Source organism: Rhinolophus hipposideros, assembly GCF_964194185.1.
Source record: "Rhinolophus hipposideros genome assembly, chromosome: 4".
NCBI classification, from domain to species: domain Eukaryota; kingdom Metazoa; phylum Chordata; class Mammalia; order Chiroptera; family Rhinolophidae; genus Rhinolophus; species Rhinolophus hipposideros.
The window spans coordinates 40,498,428-40,520,336 of NC_138050.1; the positions used below are offsets into that span (position 1 = coordinate 40,498,428).

At 33.9% G+C, this 21,909-nt stretch overlaps 1 protein-coding gene across 7 annotated transcripts in view; it reads left to right on the top strand.

Moving 5' to 3' along the window:
• The window catches only part of WRN (WRN RecQ like helicase), a 134,952-nt gene that overhangs the window by 59,807 nt on the left and 53,236 nt on the right, over positions 1–21,909 (top strand). For all 7 annotated transcript variants that reach the window (XR_013993210.1, XM_081046237.1, XM_081046236.1 and 4 more), the window contains 6 exons: positions 317–425; positions 1,008–1,076; positions 10,745–10,827; positions 14,566–14,672; positions 19,025–19,212; positions 20,787–20,961. Coding sequence is in view for 6 of the 7 variants with exons in the window: in XM_081046237.1 (XP_080902363.1) it covers positions 317–425; positions 1,008–1,076; positions 10,745–10,827; positions 14,566–14,672; positions 19,025–19,212; positions 20,787–20,961 (731 nt within the window). In the remaining variant the exon portion in view is untranslated. The remainder of the gene's footprint in view (positions 1–316; positions 426–1,007; positions 1,077–10,744; positions 10,828–14,565; positions 14,673–19,024; positions 19,213–20,786; positions 20,962–21,909) is intronic.

Sequence of the window (21,909 nt, forward strand, 5' to 3'; positions counted from 1 at the left end):
AATTTATGATTTAAACTATCACAGGTAGGTAGGTATAAGAAATAAACCATAGTATTTATAGGTTCAGTACTATTCATGGTTTCAGGCATCCACTGGAGGTCTTGGAACATATGTCCTGTGGGTAAGGGAGGACTGCTGTACAAACACAAATAGTGTAACATACAAAAGAGAGTGACCTGAGAGTAGATGCTTAAATTTATACAAGAATTTGCTCTTGGGAAGGTAGCATGTTAGTAAATGACCATTAGTATGTTGCAAGAAGAACTCAAAGTATCAGTTTTATTTTTATTTCAATATGTATTATTTTTATTTCAAGGTTATGGAAAAAGTTTATGCTTTCAGTATCCACCTGTTTATATGGGCGGAATTGGCCTTGTCATCTCTCCTCTTATTTCTTTGATGGAAGACCAAGTGCTCCAGCTTGAGTAAGTAATGTTTTCATTGCCATATTATCCCTTTTTTATCCTTCTGTGAAGGAAACATCTGATCTATCATGTATATTATAATCTAGTTCCCAGTAACACATTTCTGTAAGTGTTGCTTTATCTTTATAAATAATAAATGACACTTTAATGGAAGAACTCACTTTCCTTTTTGAGACCTCTGTAATTCAATGCCACCAGGTGGCCCTGAAAAAAATCTTTTTTAAAAGCAAACTTTATGCCAGTTTAAATTGGGTATCTCAAAATTATTTTCTCTTTTAGTTACTCTCACTCTTCTGCTCAATACGAAGTGTATACATGGAAGTCTTTATTTTAGTGATGAAAAAATTTTAAACTTTTTTAACTTGAGTTTGCAATTTTTTTTAAAAACCCACCTTTACAACCTGCCTTCTAATATGGCCTTTGAAGGAATTTGTTTATCAGATTAATGAGTTACGAAATGAGTGAGAATTGCAAAGAAGAGGAATGTACACCATTATATTTCTTTATTTCTTCTCGCTTAAGAATGAAGTTGGTATTTGTAGTGTGTACATGGCTCCAGAATATTTGTTTTCTTTCTTATAGAATGTCCAACATTTCAGCTTGTTTGCTGGGATCAGCACAGTCAAAAAATGTCCTACAGGATATTAAATTGTGAGTAACTTTTGTTATTTCTAATCATGTGGTCATATGTCTATGGTATGTGAGAGAATTTTGTACATAAAAAATTTTATTTAACGTATAAACAAAATGTCCATGATTTAAAAATGTACTTTCTTTTTATAGTACATTTGCAGAACTGTTAATCTAAAAATCTTTCAAATTTAAAGAAATTTGGTTTTTGGACTGTAAGGTGAACATTGTAATCATAGGATTGTGAAATTTTGGTTTTGGACGAGAACTTGGACAATTTCTAGTTTTGCCTCATTTTACAGGAAACTGAGGCTCAAAGAAAGTAATTTGCCCAGGCACTCACTCAATGAATTAATGGCTGACCAGGGACTGAATTTTAGATCTCTTGCCCCACTAATCTCCCATTATGACATAATTCCTAACAAGAATAAAATTGTCAGATACATACAGAAATACATGTATACGTATATTAATACACATACACGCACACACACACACACACACACACACACAGAGTGCCAAAGAAATGTATACACATTTTAAGAAAGGAAAAACTGTATTAAAATTGTAATACTCCATATATGCCAATAATAAAAGATGAAGACAAGTGGTGTATACATTTTTTTGACACTCCTGGTATATTCATATACAAACATACACATATGTATTTACTGAGTTTTGATAAATGCATATAAATATGTAACCCAAACCCCTATCAAGACACAGAATATTACTGTCACCCCAGAAAGTTCTACATGTCCTTTCCCAATTTATGCTTTTATCTTCCATCCAATAGCAAACCAGCGTTCTGATTTTTTCTACCATATTTTTTGTTTTGTCTGTTCTAGAACTTTGTATAATGGAGTCATACAATATGAGCTCTTTTGTGTAAGACTTCACATTCAGCATAATGTCTTGAGAATCCTCCATGCTCTTGCATGTACCATTAGTTTTTTGTTTTTTTTTAAATACCAGAGTGGTATTTTATGGTATGAAAATACCACACGTTGTTTTCCCATTTCCTTATAGATAGATGCCTAAGCTATTTAGAGTTTTGGGCTGTTACTAATAAAGCTGCTGTGAATATTCCTATAAAATATTTTTTTGAACATATTTTTTCTAAACATTTTTAATCACCTTTATTGAGGTATAATTGACATGTAATACATTTTACATACTTAAAATATGTAATTCAGTCAGTTTTTGGCATCTAAATCAGCACGAAATCATCACCACAATCCAGATAATGGAAATACCTGTCATCCCCAAAGTTTATTCATACCTGTTGTAGTCCATTCCTCCCACCTTTCCCTACCTTCTATACCCCACACACCAGATCACCACTGGTCTACTTTCTGTCACTATAGATTAGTTTATGTTTCCTAAAATTGTACCTAAACAAAATCAGTCATACAATATGTGCTATTTTGTCTGTATTAAATCATAGAGCATCACTATTTTGAAATTCATTCATGTTGTTAAATGTATCGATAGTTTATTCCTTTTTATTGTTGAATAAATTACATCATATGAAGATGCCACAATTGTTTTATCTATTCACCTGTTGATAGCCATTTCGATTATTTCCAGTTTTGGGCTGTTAAGAATAAAGCTGCTATGAACATTTTTATGAGTCTTTGTGTGGACAAATGCTTTCATTTTATTGGTATAAACCGTGGAGTGGAATGACTCATGTGGTAGATAAATGTTTTAACTTTTTTTCTAATTGTTGTCAATTTACAAAATTTAATGTTCATCATTTTAGCCATTTAAAAAGTGTACAGTTCAGTGGCTTTTAATACATTCACAATGTTGTGCAATCATTGCCACTAATTCCAGAACATTTTTATCACACCCCAAAATAACTCCATATCCATTAAGCATTCTCCATGATTTGACTATTCTGGACATTTCCTATAAATGGACTCATATAGTATTGTAGTCTTTTGTGTCTAACTTCTTTCTTTTAGCACAATGTTATCAGTACTTCATTTCTTTTTATGAAAATAATATTTCATTGTATGGATGTATCATATTTTATTTATCCATTCATCAGTGGTAGATATTTAGGTTCTTTCCACTTTTTCGCTGTTATGAATAATGGTACTTTGAACATTTATGTACAAGTTTTGAAATGAACATGTTTTCAGTGCTTTTGTGTATATGCCTAGGAGAGGAATTGCTGGGACATACGATAATTATTCTATGTTAACTTTATAAGAAACTTCCAGACTTTTTGAGAGTAGTTTCTTTCTTTATCTATAGCCTCTATATGTCTTCCTCATTCTTTTCTCTGTGGAGATAAGCATTCCCTGCCTTTTTCATCACAAGATAGGAGAAGATTGCTTTGCAACTCCTGTTTTTACATGTTGCAGGTCTTGCCACCTGCAGAGACTGACTGGTTGTTTCTTGATCAGACAGACCCTCAATTTCTAGGACAGAGACTGATTGACTTGACTTTGATACAATGTCTAACCCTGGCCCAAGAAGATTTAGGCAAGAGCACAATACATAGGCAAAACAGGGTACTGTGGGTTTAGTCATGGAGAAGGGGCAAGGGTAGGATAATGGGTTGTAAATCTCCAAGATGGGTGGATTGCTTACACATAAAAAGGTTTAATATAGGCTTGATCATTTAACTCAAGGATCAAGTTTTGGGGCTGGAGTGTTAGAAATCAGAACCAGGCTTCTAATGTCACCTTAATGCTGAGTATTCCTGGACAGGCATTGCTAGTTTTTATTTTGAAACATTGAAGTGAAATCAAAGAACAATATATGTGGATAAATATATACTCGTATATACACTGTGTGGTGCCAAAAAATGTATACACGTGACTTGTGTTTATCTTTAATTATCGATATATATTGAGTATTAAAGTTTTTTTTTGATTTTTTTAAAATTAAAGTTTATTGGAGTGATAATTGTTAATAAAGTTATGTAGATTTCAGGTATACAATTCTGTGATACATCATTTATATCATATTGTGTGTTCACCACCCAGAGTCAGTTCTCCTTCCATCACCATATATTTGATCCCTTTTACCCTCATCTACCACCCACCACCCGCCTTACCCTCTGGTAACCATTAAATTGTCGTCTGTGTCTATGAGTTTTTGTTTCTTCATTTGTTTGTCTTGTTCTTTGTTGTTTTCAGTTTTACATACCACATATCAGTGAAATCATATGGTTCTCGACTTTTTCTGTCTGACTTATTTCGCTAAGCATAATAATCTCAAGATCCATCCATGTTGTTGCAAATGGTACTATTTCATCTTTTATTATGGCAGAATAGTAGTATCCCATTATGTATATATACCACATCTTCTTTATCCAGTCATCTATCGAAGGACACTTCGGTTGTTTCCATGCCTTGGCCACAGTAATTAAAGCTGCAGGTAACATCGAGGTACATATTTCTTTATAGATAAATGTTTTCAGATTTTTTTTGGGTAGATACCCAGAGAGGGATTGCTGGGTCATATGGTAATTCTATTGTTAATTTTTTGAGGAACCTCCACACTGCCTTCCATAGTGGCTACACCAGTTTGCATTCCCACCAACAGTGTATGAGGGTTCGTTTTTCCCTACATCCTCTCCAACACTTGTTATTATTTGTCTTGATGAAAGCCATTCTGACTGGCGTGAGGTGATATCTCATTGTGGTTTTTATTTGCATTTCTTTGATGAGTAGTGATGCTGAGCATTTTTTCATATGTCGATTGGCCATTTGTATGTCTTCTTTGGAGAAATGTCTATTCAGGTCTTCTGCCCATTTTTAAATTGGATTATTTAGTTTTTTGTTGTTGAGTTGTATGAATTTCTTATATATTTTGGATATTAGTCCCTTATCGGAGGTGTTGTTTGCAAAAATCTTCTCCCATTCAATTAGTTGCCTCTTTATTTTGTTGATGGTTTCTTTTGCTGTGCAGAAGCTTTTTAGTTTGATACAGTCCCATTCTTTTATTTTAGCTTTTACTTTCCTTGCCTTTGGGTTCAAATTCATAAAATGCTCTTTGAACCCAAGGTCCATAAGTTTAGTACCTATGTTTTCTTTAGTGCATTTTATTGGTCTTTGATCCATTTTGAGTTACTTGGTACATGATGACAGATAGCAGTCCAGTTTCATTCTTTTGGACGTGACTTTCCAATTCTCCCAGCACCATTTATTGAAGAGGCTGTCTTTTCTCCATGGTATGTTTTTTGCTTCATTGTTAAAAATTATCTGTCTATATTTATGTGGGTTTATTTTGATTCTCCATTCTATACCATTGGTCTGTGTGTCTGTTTTTCTGCCAATACCATACTGTTTTGATTATACTGTTGCCCTGTAGTAGAAGCTGAAGTCAGGGAGTGTGATACCTCCAGCATTGTTCTTCTTAGGATTGTTTTGGCTATTCGGGGACTTTTCTGGTACCATGCAAATCTGACAGTTTTTCGTTCTATTTCTTTAAAAAATGACATTGGGATTTTGATGGGGATTGCATTAAATCTGTATATTGCCTTGGGTGATATGGCTATTTTAACTATGTTGATTGTTCCAATCCATGAACATGGAATGTCTTTCCATTTCTTTGTGTCTTCTTCAATTTCTTTTAAAAATGTCTTATAGTTTTCAGTATATAAGTCTTTCACATCCTTGGTTAAGTGTATTCCTAGATATTTTTTTGTTGTTGCTGTTGCAAAATAGTTTTTTTATTTATTTTTCTGTGATTTCATTGTTAGTATATAGGAATGTAATGGACTTTTGTACATTGATTTTGTAGCCGGCAACTTTACTGTATTTGTTAATTGTTTCTAACAACATTTTGGTGGAGGCTTTAGGGTTTTATATATATAGCAACATGTCATCTGCAAAAAGTGACAATTTAACTTCTTCATTCCCAGTTCAGATGCTTTTTATTTCTTTCTCTTGCCTGATTGCTCTGGCTAGGACTTCCAATACTATGTTGAAAAGCAGAGGTGATAGTGGACAACTCTGTCATGTTTCTGAACATAGAGCAAAGGACTTCAGTTTTTCACAGTTAATTATGAGATAAGCTGAAAGTTTGTCATATATAGCCTTCATTATATTGAAGTATTTTCCTTCTATATCCATTTTTAAGTGTTTTAATCATAAATGGATGTTGTATATTGTCAAATGCTTTTTTTGCATCTAGTGATATAATCATATGATTTTTGTCCTTTATTCTGTTTATGTGGTGTATCACATTGATAAATTTGTGTATGTTGAGACATACTTTTGCCCCTGGCATGAACCCTATTTGGTCGTGATGCATACATCATGTTATGTATACATCTTTTTAATGCATTGTTGCATTCGATTTGCTAGAATTTTGTTTAGGATTTTTGCATCTGTATTCATCAGAGATATTGGTCTGTAATTTTCTTTTTTTGTGTTTTCCTTACCAGGTTTTGGTATCAGGGTAATGTTGGCCTCATAAAATGAGTTATTGAGTATTGTCTCTTCAATTTTTTGGAAGACTTTGACTAGGACAAGTATTAGATCTTCTTTGAATGTTTGGTAGAATCCACTAGTGAAGGCATGTAGTCCTGGACTTTTGCTTTTGGGAAGGTTTGGGTGACTCGTTCAATTTCCTTGCTGTTGATCAGTCTGGTTAGATTTTCTAATTCTTCTTGATTCAGCCTAGGAAAGCTATATGTTTCTAAGAACTTGTCCATTTCTTCTAGGTTATTGAATTTGGTGGCATATAGTCCTTCATAGTATTCTTGTATGATCCTTTGTATTTCTGTGACATCTGTGGTGTCTTCCTCTCTTTCATTTCTGATTTTGTTTGTTGTGTCTTTTCTCTTTTTATCTCAGTGAGTCTAGCCAAGGGTTTGTCAGTTTCATTACTCTTTTCAAAGAACCAGCTCTTTGTCGCATTAATTTTTTCTATTGTCTTTTTGTTCTCTATTTCATTGAGCTCTGCTCTGATTTTTATTATTTCCTTTCTTCTGCTGACCTTGGGTTTCATTTGTTCTTCTTTTTCTATTTCTTTAAGGTGTAATGTGGGGTTGTTTATCTGGGATTTTTCTTGCTTCTTGAGATAGGCCTGTAATGATATAAATTTCCCTCTTAAAACTGCTTTCGCTGCATCCCCAAAATTTTGGTAGGATGTATTTTCATTGTCATTTGTTTCTATGTATCTTTTGATCTCTCCTCTAATTTCTCCTTTGACCCAGTAGTTGGTTAAAAGTATGTTGTTTAATCTCCACATATTTGTGGTTTTTCCTGCTCTCTTTTTGCAGTTGATAACACAATTTCAAAGCCTTGTGATTGGAGAATATGCTTGGTATGATTTCAATCTTCTTAAATTTGCTGAGGCTGATTTTATGTCCCAATAGATAGTCTATCCTTGAGAATGTTCAATGTACACTAGAAAAGAATGTATAGTCTGATGTTTTAGGATGAAGTGCTCTATAAATGTCAATTATGTCCATTTCATCTAATGTGTCATTTATGGGTGCTATTTCATTATTTATTTTCTGTTTGGATGATCTATCCATAGCTGTCAATGATGTATTTAGGTCCCCTAGTGTAATTGTGTTTTGGCCAATTTCTCCTTCTAGTTCTGTTAGCATGTGCTTGGTATATTTTTGTGCTCCCTGATTGGGGGCATAAATATTGATGACTGTTATGTCTTCTTGTTGTATAGTTCCCTTTATCATTATGGTATTTCCATCTTTGTCTCTTGTTTCCATTTTTATCCTGAAGTCTGTTTCCTCTGATATCAGTATGTATATACCCACTTTTCTCTGAACACCATTTGCTTGGAATGTCAGTTTCCACCATTTCACTTTGAGTCTACATTTGTCCTTATAGGTGAGATGTGTCTCTTGGAGACAGCATATCGTTCGGTTTAGTTTTTTGATCCAATCTGCTACTCTGTGCCTTTTTATTGGTGTTTTTAGTCCATTTATAATTAGGGTGATTATTGATATGTGAGAATTTCCTATCATTCTATCTCTGGTTTTCTGGTAGGATGGTGTCTCCATTGTTTCTTTGCCTTTTCGTTGCTGTCTGTTATTTCTTTGTGGTGGTGTTCTATGAGTTTTCCCTCTATTTTTTTTTTAATGTTAAATATTTCAGTTCTGGATTTTTTTTGATTGGTTGCCATTAAGTTCGTGTAAAAGAAAGTTTCATATTTAGAGTATTCCATTTTCTTCAGCATGCTTACTTTCTCCATTCCCTTATTTCAGTTCAGACCTTTACCCTCTTCCCTTTTATGTTTTTGTTGTCACAAATTACCCTTATTTATGTTGGAGTTGATTTCTGTGCTGCAGTAGGAAGTTGTCTTTTTCCTCTTTTTTAAAAAAAATATATATTTTTTCCTTGTGTGTATATTACTTGTGTGTATATTTACCATGTGTATATTACATTTGAATTTATATTATCCTATTTGGTGTAGGGGTTACCATTTCCTGCTTCTCTCTGTTCATAATGCTACTCATGGTTTTGTATTCTGTTGCTTTTTTGTTTCAGGTCGAATAGCTTCCTTCAGTATTTCTTGTAGTGCAGGTCGTGTGTTAGAAAATTCCCTCAGCTTCTGTATGTCTGGAAAGGTCTTTATTCCTCCTTCATATCTGAAGGATATCTTTGCTGGATATATTATTCTTGGCTCATAATTTCTCTCTTTCAATAGTTTGAATGTTTGATTCCACTCCTTCCTGGCTTGTAGAGTTTCCGCTGAAAAAATCTGATGATATTCTAATGGGTTTTCCTTTGTAGTTTACCGTCTTCTTTTCCCTGGATGCCTTGAGGATTCTTTCTTTGTCGTTAGTTTTTGACAGTTTCAATACAATGTGCTTTGGAGAAGGCCTGTTGGGATTGAGGTAATTAGGTGTTCTATTTGCTTCTTGGATTCTAGGATCCAGTTCTTTCCACAAGTTTGCGAAGTTCTCGTCGACTATTTGTTTGAATATACTCTCTGTTCCCTTCTCTCTTTCTTCTCCTTCTGGTATGCCCATTATTCTTATATTGCTCTTTCTGATGGAGTCAGAAAGTTCTTGCAGAGTTCTTTCATTTCTTTTAAGTCTCAAGTCTCTTTCTTCTTCCATCCATTCCATTTCCAGGTTTCTATCTTCGATGTCACTGATTCTTTCCTACATCTGGTCAACTCTACTACTAATCTGGCTGTTTCATTCTTCATTTCTTTGATTGTGTTCTTAATCTCCAGGAATTCAACTTGGTTCTTTTTTAAAATTTCATTCTGTTTGGTAAAATGTTCATGTTGTTCTTTGATTGTGTTTCTGAGTTCATTAAACTGCCTTTCTATGTTTTCTTGCATCTCGTTGAGATTTTTAAGGACTGCAATCTTGAATTCTATGTTGTTTAAGTCACATATTTCCATGTCTTTAAATTCATTTTCTGGAGACTTTTTTGAGATTCCTTGTTGCCTTGGTTATTCATGGCAATTAATGAATTATTATTTCTCTTCCTAGACATCTATAGGAGTGGGTTCTGCAACAGGTTGATAGGAAGAGTTCTTTCTTTGGTTTTCCTGTAGGTGTTGGTAGAATGTTTTATATACTCTCTGACTGAAGCCTTTTATTCTCTCTCACACTGTAGTGTTATATTTTCTGTGCACCGTTCCGGCTTCTCACACAATGGGGGGATTCCCTGGAAGGTTGGCTTCTACTCGGTGAAGAAGTTGCATAGGTCACGGGGCACTGTCTTCGAGGGAGATGTGGAGAACCTCTGAAGTTTCAGAGCCTGTGTGTTGCAGTGGCTCTGTTTACTCCTGCATGGATCCCCCCAGATAGTTGGGGATAGGGGCAGGGTGGGTTGTGAGAGGTGGCCCAGAGCAATGGCCGTGACCACCACCACAGCCAGTCCTTCACCCAAGGCTCCCGCCCCTTTGCCAGAACTAGTTGGGCTGACAATCCATGGCTGAAGGCCACAGTTCTCAGAACTGCAAATATTCTGTTCTTTTGATCTGACACTGCAATTGTTCAGCTTCTAGCACTGGGGCCGTGGGGGCAGGGTGAGCTCTGGGAGCATAAAGAGGAGGCGTCTAGGCTCCCTGCCTGTGCATTCCCTCCTCTGCTCTGTAGTGAAGGCTTAAACCACCATTTTCAGCCTTCTGCCCTCAGTCTTTGTTCCGAGGTCTTAGCTATAAGAATTGAGTTCAGCTGTGTTATATACTGTCCCCTCAGCCCTGTGGGCCATAAGTGGAGCCGTAGTAGTCTGAGTTCTTCCCTCTCCCGCAGCTGTGGTAGTTCCATAATGCAGGGAGCTCAGAGCACCGAGCTAGGTCTGCGTCCTGCGCCTGCCCAGCCCCTTACCTCCTCCCCTGCTCGCCCAATTTGCTCACCTTTCGATGATTTCAATTGCGTATCTCTTAGTCTTACTTGTCTACTGTGCAGGGAGTCCTTTCTGGAATTACAGTTGCTTTTGTTGTAAATTCCAGGTCAGATTTCAAGAGGCTCACCTCATGCTGCCATTTTTATGACATCACCTGTATTGCAGTTTTAATACAGTTTTTTCCTTTCTTAAAATGTGTATACATTTTTTTTGCACACTATATATATAAATACATAAAACATGTTTAGTTTGTAGTAAGTAGCATAATGTATTATTTAAAAAATTATAATTTATAATCGTTTTAAGTTGTAATTCATTGGGTGATTGTTTTCTTTATTGTAATGTATTTCCTGTCCTGTTTTCTGTTTTTGTTTGTCTTTACAGAGGCAAATACCGGATTGTATACTTAACTCCAGAATTCTGCTCAGGCAATTTGTACCTATTCCAGCAACTTGAGGCTACTATTGGTAAGTAATACAATAGGATCCTTATATTGGTAAATGGTACAATGTAAGTATTTATTGAATTGAGTTATGTTTTAAAGTTAAACTTATAGGTGGATACTGGATTTCACTTCTGTTAAAGTTTATTTCAAACATTATCTCCTCCTGGAAATCTCTTACTCTCCAACTTGGAGTCTTTCCTGACTTATCCCATTGTACCCTGTAATTCTTTCTGCCATAGAAATTAGGCTCCTCTATTATAATTACCTATTTATATATCTGTTTTCTTCTGCTAGATTAGAAACTTTTTGGGGAAAAAAATACCATTTTTATTTATTTATATTTCCCTAGTGCAATGCGTGGCACATAGTAGCATTTAAATGTATTGTTGAAAGAATGTTGAATCTTAGATTCTATGAAATTATAATTTTCTTTTTTTCATGTTCTGAATCTAAATTAAATCTACCTTTGTTTATGAGACTCAGCCTTCAACCTTTTAGAAAAGTGTAGGACCCTTCAACCTTGAAAAATCTGATTTAATGCCTGAGGTGGGACCCTAACATCTAGTTTTTCATAGGTGATTTTGATGTATAGTCAGGGTTGGAAACGATAGTACCTTTGATTATTTGCCCCCAGTGATTATGGTTAATTAAAAAAATTAGTAAGTCGGAGCTTATTTCCTAGAAAATATAAATATAGAATTAGTCAAAAGCTGACAGTTTTTTTTGGACTTAAATAACTTTTATCTCTTTGTTTTTTTCATCTTGATTGTTAGGCTAAGCTAACTAAAAATTGCAATCAAGGCTTCTATTGCAAATGCACATATTTCAAACATTCAGTTGAAGCATCCAATCTTAGTTTTGTGATATTATATGATCTCATTGTATTATTATGCATTAAAATAAATCCACATAGGTAAGGTTTCAATGTTGCAGCATCTCATTTAATGGTTACTTGGATATACCTTTGGGAAAGCATTTAACAATTTTTCTAAGGATATCATGAAAACAAATTTGTATCATTTTAGTATGTGTTAAATACCAGCAAAAGAATGAGGAAAGAAATTAACATTTGATTAAATGTATTATCAAAGAATGCATCCATCAGCTGTTAAACTCCCTTATTGGCATATTACATTTTTGCCTTTAATTGAAAACAAATTTGGTGTGTCTCCTATTAGGTTGTATGAAGTTCTTATGAATATTTTACTTCAGATGAAGCCCAACTACCCTAGATACATAAATTTCCTGGTTTTATTGCAAAAGCTAGGGTCTGTGTCCACTGTGGTCTGGATATGTTTTGTTCCATTTTATTATTTTTTTGTTGTTTTGTTTCTATGATGGATTCAATGATTAGCTTAAGTCTGTACTTAGATCCTTGAAAAGGTAGTCCTAATTCTTTATTTTTAATTTTTGTAATGGATTAAGTTATGAACATGACGATCATTACAGCAGAGTATTCTGTATATGATGTATAAAAATGATCTTTTTGGTTGACTCAATGTTGAACAAAAGGGGATAAATTCTGTTTGAAATATTTTACTTTGGCTTTTGTTTGCAGGAAATTGTAAAATACTTGCAAAGGTGAATATACTCAGAATTTATTTGTATAGTAGTCTGACATTTAACTAATCAGATTCGTGATTTTTATGATAAATGTTATATTATTTAAGTAGTATGGGTTTATAACAGAATCAACAGACGTAATTTATATGGAGATTCCTTAAACCCAAACACACTTGGAAATAAGGCTTGAGTGACAAGTATGCCAAAATGAAATATGTATAGAACCTGGTCAGACCGTTGGACTTACACATTTAAAGTGAAAGTTGGCAAAAGCTTGCCTAAACTGATTGTGAGAGACAAAGTTCAACTCCACTGAAAGGTAGTTAAACCTATAATTTTAAGTAAAGGAGGAGCTTCCATCTTTGTTTTCACCTATTTCATTTAAAATCTGGATCATTTAGTTTCTAAAGCCAAGGTAAGTAGTATAGTGGTAACATTGAATTTTACCCAGCCACTCCGTGGTAACCAGAGAATTTTGATACTAATCAACCCATTTTGCTTTTATTTAGTAGGTTTCTTTGTTGCTTTCTTTCCCGCCAACTCTTATTATAGTTGTCAGTCTCAATGAATTATAATTGTTTATTTGCATGTCTATCTCTTCTTTTAGAATTATGAGCTTCTAGAATTATGAGATGGTTCAATCCAAGGTCATGGATTGCATTTTATTAATCTTTTTGTTCCTAGATAAGTGTTTGGATCATAGTGGGCATTTAATAACCATAATAATAATAGTTGTAATTTTTTTATTGAGATCACTTTTATGCCAGGCCTGTCTTAGCATTTTATATGAATGATCTAGTTTAACCTTCAGAGTAACTAATAAATGTTAGGTACTATTTATTGTCTGCATTTTACTTGTGGGAAGCTGAGACTCGGAAGCTTAAGTAACTTGCTTAAGGTAATATTATATAATACAAATGGTAAGTGGCATAGCCAAGTTCTGCATCTAGGTAGTATGACGCCAGAGCACGTTTTTAATCACTACACTAGTGGTTGGACAATATTAATACTCAGATAAGTATCAAGTAATGATCATCCCAACTAAAGGAGAAGAATTATTTTTGTCTTAGGTATTAATTTGGTAATTGAGGGTAAAAGCCCTACTGTCATTACTCTGAAATAGCTGAAGACATTTTCATGGATGGTTATACGATAAAGCCCTTTTCTGAAGTGCATTACTGTACACTATTGATTCCATTTCAGTGTGGGTGTGTGGTGGGGAGGCACAGTGGAGGGGTTACTAGGGGAAGAACGAACAAATTATATTCCTTCTTACTTACTTTGTACATAATGAGATTTAGTTCTTCCCTTACCATTGCACATTAGAAAATGTGGATGTCATCCTGTGTTTTCAATACTGTCATTTCAGAGGAACTATCTGTGATATGATATGTGGCTAATCATGGATAGTGATACATTTATTCTCACTAGAAATTTGCTGATTCTGTCCCTTGATAGCTAATCCATGAGATACAATTAAAAGTATTACCAAAGAGAAATAGTACAACTCTTTTTTTTCAGGGCAGTATCATTACAGATGGTTCATGAGTGATAGTTTTGAGGGCAAGTAATAATAAGAAATTAATTTCTCTGAGGAATAATGATGAAAGCTGAAATCCAATGAACATGTTCTTTGAATAATATATAAATGTTTCCTTCTTTTATCCATATACCTTTAATCTATATATTTCCCCTCTTCTATTCTTGATAGTGAGTTTTGGTGTTAACCTGATATTACTTATGCTTATATTTTCATATGAACCAAATACTGTTATGTGATTATTTAGTCTCCATTCTGTAATACTGTGCTTCCCTGAAAATAAGACCTAGCCAGACAATCAGTCAGCTCTAATGTGTCTTTTGGAGCAAAAATTAATAAAAGACCTGGTCTTATTTTAATATAAGACCTGGTCTTATATAATTTAATATATAAGACCGGGTCATATAACATCACATCACATCACATCACAACACAACACAACACAACATAACATAACACTGGGTATAATATAATATAAATATAATATAAAATATTTTTGTTCCAAAAGATACGTTAGAACTGATTGTACGGCTAGGTCTTATTTTTGGGGAAACACGGTGTTTATACATTCTAAGGAAAGAACGTGATACTGTTTTAGATGAATTTATTTCTTTTTGAACTTTATTTTCCCGATTTATTTATTTTTCTTTTTTGTAGGTATCACACTGATTGCTGTGGATGAGGCTCACTGTATTTCTGAGTGGGGACATGATTTTAGAAGTTCATTTAGGGCCTTGGGCTCCCTGAAGGCAGCATTCCCGTTGGTAAGCTTTGCCAAGTACAGTGTCTTTGACCTTGTCCTGTACTACTTGTCTACTCAGTAGCTTGGTCCCAGCCACCCTGTTCTCTTTGATATTCTTCAAACATGCTAAACATGCCCTTATGTTAGGGTTTTGTTTCCACTCTTCCCTGTCCCTGAATACTTTTTTCACTCAGTTAATTCACAGGGTGTGACCTCTTATTTTTCTTAGGTCTATGCTGAAACATTACTTCCTGATTTTAGGCCACCTTGGCTACCATATGAAAAATTTCAAATTACTCCCTCTTTTCAACATTCAATGTTTCTCATACTCCTTTACTACTTTTTAATAGCATTTATCACTGTTTAACTTTCTGCATTATATTTTGTATATTGTCTGTGAGTCCCTACTAGAATATTCTTTATGGGGAGGAGTTTTTGATGGATTATTTTATCAAATCTAGAACATAGTGGATGCTCTATAAATAATTAGGTAAATGAAAATTGAATTCTGATGAAAAAGATGAGAATCAGCTCTGTGTAACTTTCTCGCACAGGTAGTAAGTAGTAGAGTTTGGCAATAGCTACACAGTGGGGCATTGCTATCTTCTAAAGCAAATTATTTGAAAGAAGTGTGAAACATAGTTTCTGTCCTAAACTGGCTCATAGTGCAGTAAAGAAGTTTAGATTCATACCTATAAAAAATAGAAGCAATAGTACCAAACAATAAATGGTATGTGGAAAAATATGAACAATATAGAAAGATTAATTGTATTAATAGTACATGTAATAGAGAAAGAAGATATTTATATGGTAAAAGTCACTAGGCTCATTGTACCTTGAAGACTGCTTTCCATTAATTTAGAATGGTTTAAAGTAAGCTTTTGGAAACTAGGAAGATTGCTTTCTGTATTCCTTTCTTAGGCCTTTGATTCTGAAAGATTGTGTTAGAAACGTTTTAAATATTCTATGCAGTTCTTAAAAAATTTTCAGTGTTGAATTTTAAGTCTTTTATTATGTCTGGCTGTGGACTCCATTGGGTCATTTTCATTTCTTGGAATGATTCAATATATTATAGCATAGAGTGTTCGTCAAGTAATGGCTGAGAAAACCTTTTCCCCTAGTGTTTTCATGAATCCTCCTTATTAGCTAAGTGGTGAGAAATGCCACCTGGTGGTTGAGGAGCTCTCATTTTCCTTACTGTTCTCAGTGTTTTTTTGTTTGTTTGTTTTCTTCCTTCCAACTGCAATTGCACTGGGACAACTGGTGTAAATCTGCAGTCCTTCATACCACATTATTTCAGTATGTTCAAAAACTGCAAAGAAATCACTAAACCAGTTGGCACAAAGATTCCATTTTGGAGAGAATCAGACAAAGTGAGTCTCAGGAAAGAGCAGCCAAGTAAAAAACTTTATGTCAGTCTTAAAATTCTATAAAATTCAAATAAGAAGAACTGTGAGATCCATCAGACATGTTGGTGCTTTCTATTCCCTAGTCCTTTCACAAATATCATTGCATAGCAGACAGTAACTATTTGGAAAGAATGACTGAATGAATGAAGTATGATATTATGAAGTACAGAGTTAGAATTAGCAACATGACCCAAATTTAGAAGCAGATGGAACAGTTCTAATTCTCTGAAAGTGTAGTTGTTCTTCCATTGAAATATGTGACTTAGATAATTCCGAAATTTATAGTCAGAAGATTACACTTTGTTGCTTGTTTTAACAAAACCTGGCACTTATTAACTAAAGAAACCAAGACTTGCCAACCTAAAGAATAAGAGTTTCATTTGTTAAGATCTTGAGATAACTAGGTAACAGTATAATTTATTGTCCAAATCAGTTCACTTTTGACAATTAAAGCGTGTAAGCTATTAGTAATTATGCTGTGATGACAGCATAAACTGGGAGTGTCCCAGGAAACCAGAATGTGTGGTCACCTTTCTTTTAATTAGCCTATATGTTATTTTTAAGGTTCACTGTAGTTTATACATTTTAAATTTCATAAAGCACCACAAGCTTCTAAGAGAAAAGATTCAGTTCACTTTTGGAGTGAAAATAAAGACCATTGTTTTTTTAAGTTGAATACATTCTATTATTTTCTTCTACATTCTAGTTATGGAAGCAACATTCTTAACTGACGTTCTAGAATGTTTGAGACAAAAGACTGAATTTATAGTGATTTTTCACTGTTAGCAGGTCACTTGAATAGAGAGTTTCTAGTGGCAAAATGGGAATTTTTTGTTAGAGTGTCTAATATCATGAGACTCTCTCTGTCTCATAATTTGGTGAAAAACTGAGGCCAGGAGAATTTAGCCCTTGCCGAGTTCAGTGGCAAACCTGGGATTAGTGCCCATGTCTCTGGAGTTCTTGTATAGAAGTCTTATCAATTATTGTAATAACAGTATCAGTAATAGCTGACCCTTTTTGAGTGCTTGTTGTGTACCGTGTGTTATATTAAGCACATTAATATGTTTTATCTCATTAAAATGAGATTGTGGCTGTTATTGTAGCTATTTTAAAGATGAGGAAACCGAAGTTTGGAGAGTGAAATAAACAGCTCAAAATCTCATATCTAGTTAGTGGCAAAGGCAAGATTTGAACTCAGGCAACTGATTCTAAGCCAGATTTTTTTTACTACTGTGCTGCTATTTTGCCTGATTTTTCTATTAACTTCTTTAAGAGGCGTCATGTTTCATGCTTATTTCCTTATTTTCATAAATATGTTGCCCATCTACTCATATATTGGTTAGAAACAAAGTAAAACCTCTTACAGTTTCTATCCTGAAAAGTTCTTCCTTTATTTGCATGTGCAGTTAAATGACAAGTATTTTATTAGTGCACTTATAAATTGAATAAAGCACTTAAATTGATGAAAATTTTTTGTTGGTGTGAGAGTGAGATTGTGCATGTCCTAAGAAATTCTAGTATACAAATTCCCTTCTTTTCAGCTTTATGTTTGATGTAGATATAGATGTTTTCATCGCGTGCGCGCGCGCGTGTGTGTGTGTGTGCGTGTGTGTATGCTTGATTAGCGAAATAACTTTTTTGTAAATTGGCCTATTCATCTGTAAGTTGTTAGGCAGGCACTCGCTAAACACAGAGAATGGTCCGATGGTAAGCCCGGAAATCAATGAAGTTAATTTTAGGGTTACCTTTTTAAACAATTTCACAGAATTTAAGGTTAGAGAAAAAAATGCCAATTACTTGGTCACGTTTGTTTTGATACTCCCAAAGTTAACTGACACTTTTTACATGAGCTATGAGATAATTTTTAATTCGGTAAAGCTATATTTATTGTAAAGTAGTTTATAGTTTTTTTTGTAAAGTAGTTAAATTGTTTTTCAAATTCTATATGCTTTTTAAAAAATTGCACATAAATTTTCACTTACGTACAAGGGAATTGCTTAAACTGATTTTTGAGGTAATTGCAATGTATCTGAAGAGCTATTTTATCAGGATATTGTTTACTGTGTTTGTAATGGGTCAAAAAGTATTTTAAGAAAGTTGTATTCTTGGGTACAGAACAGTTAATGATTTAGGAACAACTTTAAGACTTAGTCCATTTTTTCTGATTATGAACTACTAACATTGTTGATTATAACTCCCATGATAACAGAAACAAAAATGTTAAATATAGTTTCATGGTAGATATGTTGTTATCTTACTTTAGAATTTCTGAAAGATTACATACTCATGTTTTTCCTGGTACGAGCTGTGCTCCCTGCTTTGGCTGCTAATCCAGTCAAGAAGTCTATGCTAGACTGAAAATAGAACATGTCTTGGTTGCTCAAGAAATCAATTAATCATAGATGTCTCATTTTTATGCATTTTTCTTGTTTATAGTATGCCATGATTAACTCAGTAAAACTGCAGAGAGGTTATTCTGGTCGTTGAGAGCTTTGCTTCTAGATCTGAGAAGCCATAAACCAATATATTTAAAATAGGAAACAAAGAAGAACCATTGCTTTGTATAGTTAGATTTTCAGGGAATGAAAGGGTTTATAATTTGTGAATTATAGATTAATCAAAAATAAGGCACAGCAATACCCCCACTTTTACTAGTACTAGTACTATAAATAGAGAGGTAGATAGCTAATTTAATAAGACAAGGTAGGTTACATTTATAAATCTAATGGATTTAATATATTATTTAAATGATTTTTGATTTTAAAATAAATATTCAGAGGCTGAGAAACACGTAAGTAGGAAGTTCTCTATTTTCCTTCTTTAAAAAGGGACGATTTTGAAAATTGTATTTTAAAAATGGTTTCTCCTGTAATTGTCTCCTAGTCTCTTTGTAAGACGGTGGTAAAATTGTTGGGAGTTAATGAGCGCTCTCTCCTTTTAAAAAAATCGATTGTACTTCATTCAGGTTCCAATAGTTGCACTCACTGCTACTGCAAGTTCTTCAATCCGGGAAGACATTATACGTTGCTTAAACCTCAAGGACCCTCAGATTACCTGTACTAGTTTTGATCGACCAAATTTGTATTTAGAAGTTGGGCGAAAAACAGGAAACATCTTTGAGGATCTGAAGCAATTTCTTGTCCAAAAGGAAAGGTGAGAATTTCATGGTTGATAAATTTTGGTAACTATTTCCTTATTTTCAAAAAATATATTTCATTTTATTTCTTTATTTTTATTCTTTCCTTCTAATCTGTATTTAACATACTTCAAATTCTACTTAGCATTGTTTCAAGTCAAGTGTGTTGTTATATAATCAAGACAGTGACTGAGGAAAAAGTCTATGTTTGAAGTCAGAAACTAATTCTTTTAATATTTTTATACATCATACTGTTGCCTGAATAGGACATACACTCTTAATTGACAAGAAAACAGCAAAAACAGATGAATTTTTATATTAATTTTATCTAGTTCACTAATTATATGACTAAGTTGAGTATTAGGGAAATTTTCAGAGTCATCTTAGTAATAAACACCTTTTAAGTCCATGTCCTGTGCCAAAGACTGTCCTAGGCACTTTATGTAAGCAATCTAGTTTAATCCTTATAACTGCTCAGTAAACTACATATTATTTTTATTTTCCTGAAGAAACCATCACTAGTACATCTTCCTGTTTATTTCATTTGAAAGCATTTCATATGTATGCTGAGAAGCTTTGCAGAGCCTTATTCCCCGATCTGTCTCCGCAGTGAAAAGCTTCTAATTTTCATGTTATGACATGTGTTTTTAGGTCACAATACAGGGAGATAATGTTTGTCCTACCACTACAAGCATAAAATAATCTAGGCAAATACTAAAAAATCTTAAAGAGTATCATTAGTGTTTTCCTTTTCATAAAAGGATAAAAAGAAAAGATCAGTGTTAGATTAAGGAAACTCAGGTATAACTCTTAGAGACCTTTAGGATGAATTTAAGTTGTAGGATTTGCTATTGTCTTCATTGGCCTATATTCACAGTAAGACAAGAATGTAATGAATATATTCTGAGTGTTCTGGCTATTCTAGTGATCTCTCTAAAGTTAGTACTCATACTTCATTTCCCTTCCATCCTAAAGGGAAATCATTCTCTTGAAAGAGGCTGTTTAATCTAGGCTAGAGTCCCCACAATCAGATCATTATCTACTCTCTTTATGTTTGGTCCTTTTCAGTCGATATTATTCTCAATCTCAATGGCATTTTCTCCTAATAACACTCTCTCCTTTTTGAAAGTGCTTACTTTTTTTTTTTGGTGACATTGTGACAGCCTCTCTTTATGCTAGTATTGTTCACTTTGCTATCTTATGTAAACATACGGAAATTGCATTTCCAATAGTTTATAAGTTTTTATCAAGGCTTCTGCTTAAATAAATAAACTTGTTTCTGGTTTTAACTTTAGTTTGAACAAAAATCAAGTCAAAGGTGTTTGGTGTTTAACATAATCCATTTCCACATTTGACTTGCCAAAATGTTTTAGATTTTTACGTAAATATATCATTGTTTTCTATGTGCTTTCTGATTTTTTTAGTCATTTACTAAAAGGAAAATTAAATGAAATTACATTAAAATTTTAAAAAGAAATGGAAAATTAAATAAGATAAAACTCAAAGAAGTCTGAAGCATATATATATACACACACACACACACATATATATATATATATATATTTGTTATTATGTTTTTCTTTTTCTTTAGTTCTGTCTGGGAATTTGAAGGTCCAACTATCATCTATTGTCCTTCCAGAAAAATGACAGAACAAGTTACAGCTGAACTTAGGAAACTGGAGTTAGCCTGTGGAACATACCATGCGGGCATGAATATTAACTCAAGAAAAGAGGTTCATCATAGGTTCATGAGAGATGAAATTCAGGTGTGAAGATTGGTCATCATTACTCCCTTCCCCATAGTGGAAACAGATGTATCACTAATATTTATTTACCAGATTTTTATTGAATACCTGATTTTTATTGAATATTTTATTGAGCATAAAATAGTTCCTCTGAAGGAAGGACTCATGTGTAACGTGGGAGATAGATACGTGAACAAACTATTACAGACTTATATAAATAGCAGCCTGTACACAGTGCTAAGGTGCATAGAGGAGGGAACGCTATCTGTTAAGGTTGGTTGTGTAATGGGGATGATCCATCCAGGAAGAAGCAATTTGCATAGAGTCTGACAAACAAAACAGAAGTTTGTCATGTATGCAAGGTAAAGAGGGAAAAGGACCAGGAAGAAACTAGCATGTGCAAAGTACTATGATATGTGCAAAGTACTATGATATGAGAGTGCATACTGGGTTCAGGAAATTGTGAGTATGTTGGAAGAGTTGCAGAGAAAGGGAGTGTGGAGTAAAAATGGCTCAAACGGAAGGTATAAAGAAAGGCAGGGGGGAGCTTGTTTTAAAAGGAAAGTTGGTTGGCCAGGTTATATTATAGATGCCTGTGAAACTTGCAAAGAGACAGGCTGGGATTGGAGTGATTGTTTTTCAGACTACTGTCAGCCTTCGTGTTTTTTATTTAAATGAAATTTTATCTAATAGGTAAAACAGATTGAAGTAGAATAATTCTTGTTGAAGTTGATGTGAGGGAGAAAGGGGTCCAAGAGTCTCCCTATTTCTAAGACATCTGTGGGTGTCTTTCATAATCTTCAGAGCGCCCAGAATGGAGTTTGAAAACCATCACAACAGACTATTCTGTGTTTTTGCGCATGATAATAATATTTTACAAGCATTAGACTGGTAGCACTAAGTAGGAGAAAAGGAGAAAAACGGAAGAAAGGAGGGGTATTGAAGGTACTATGAAATGCTGCAGCTGAG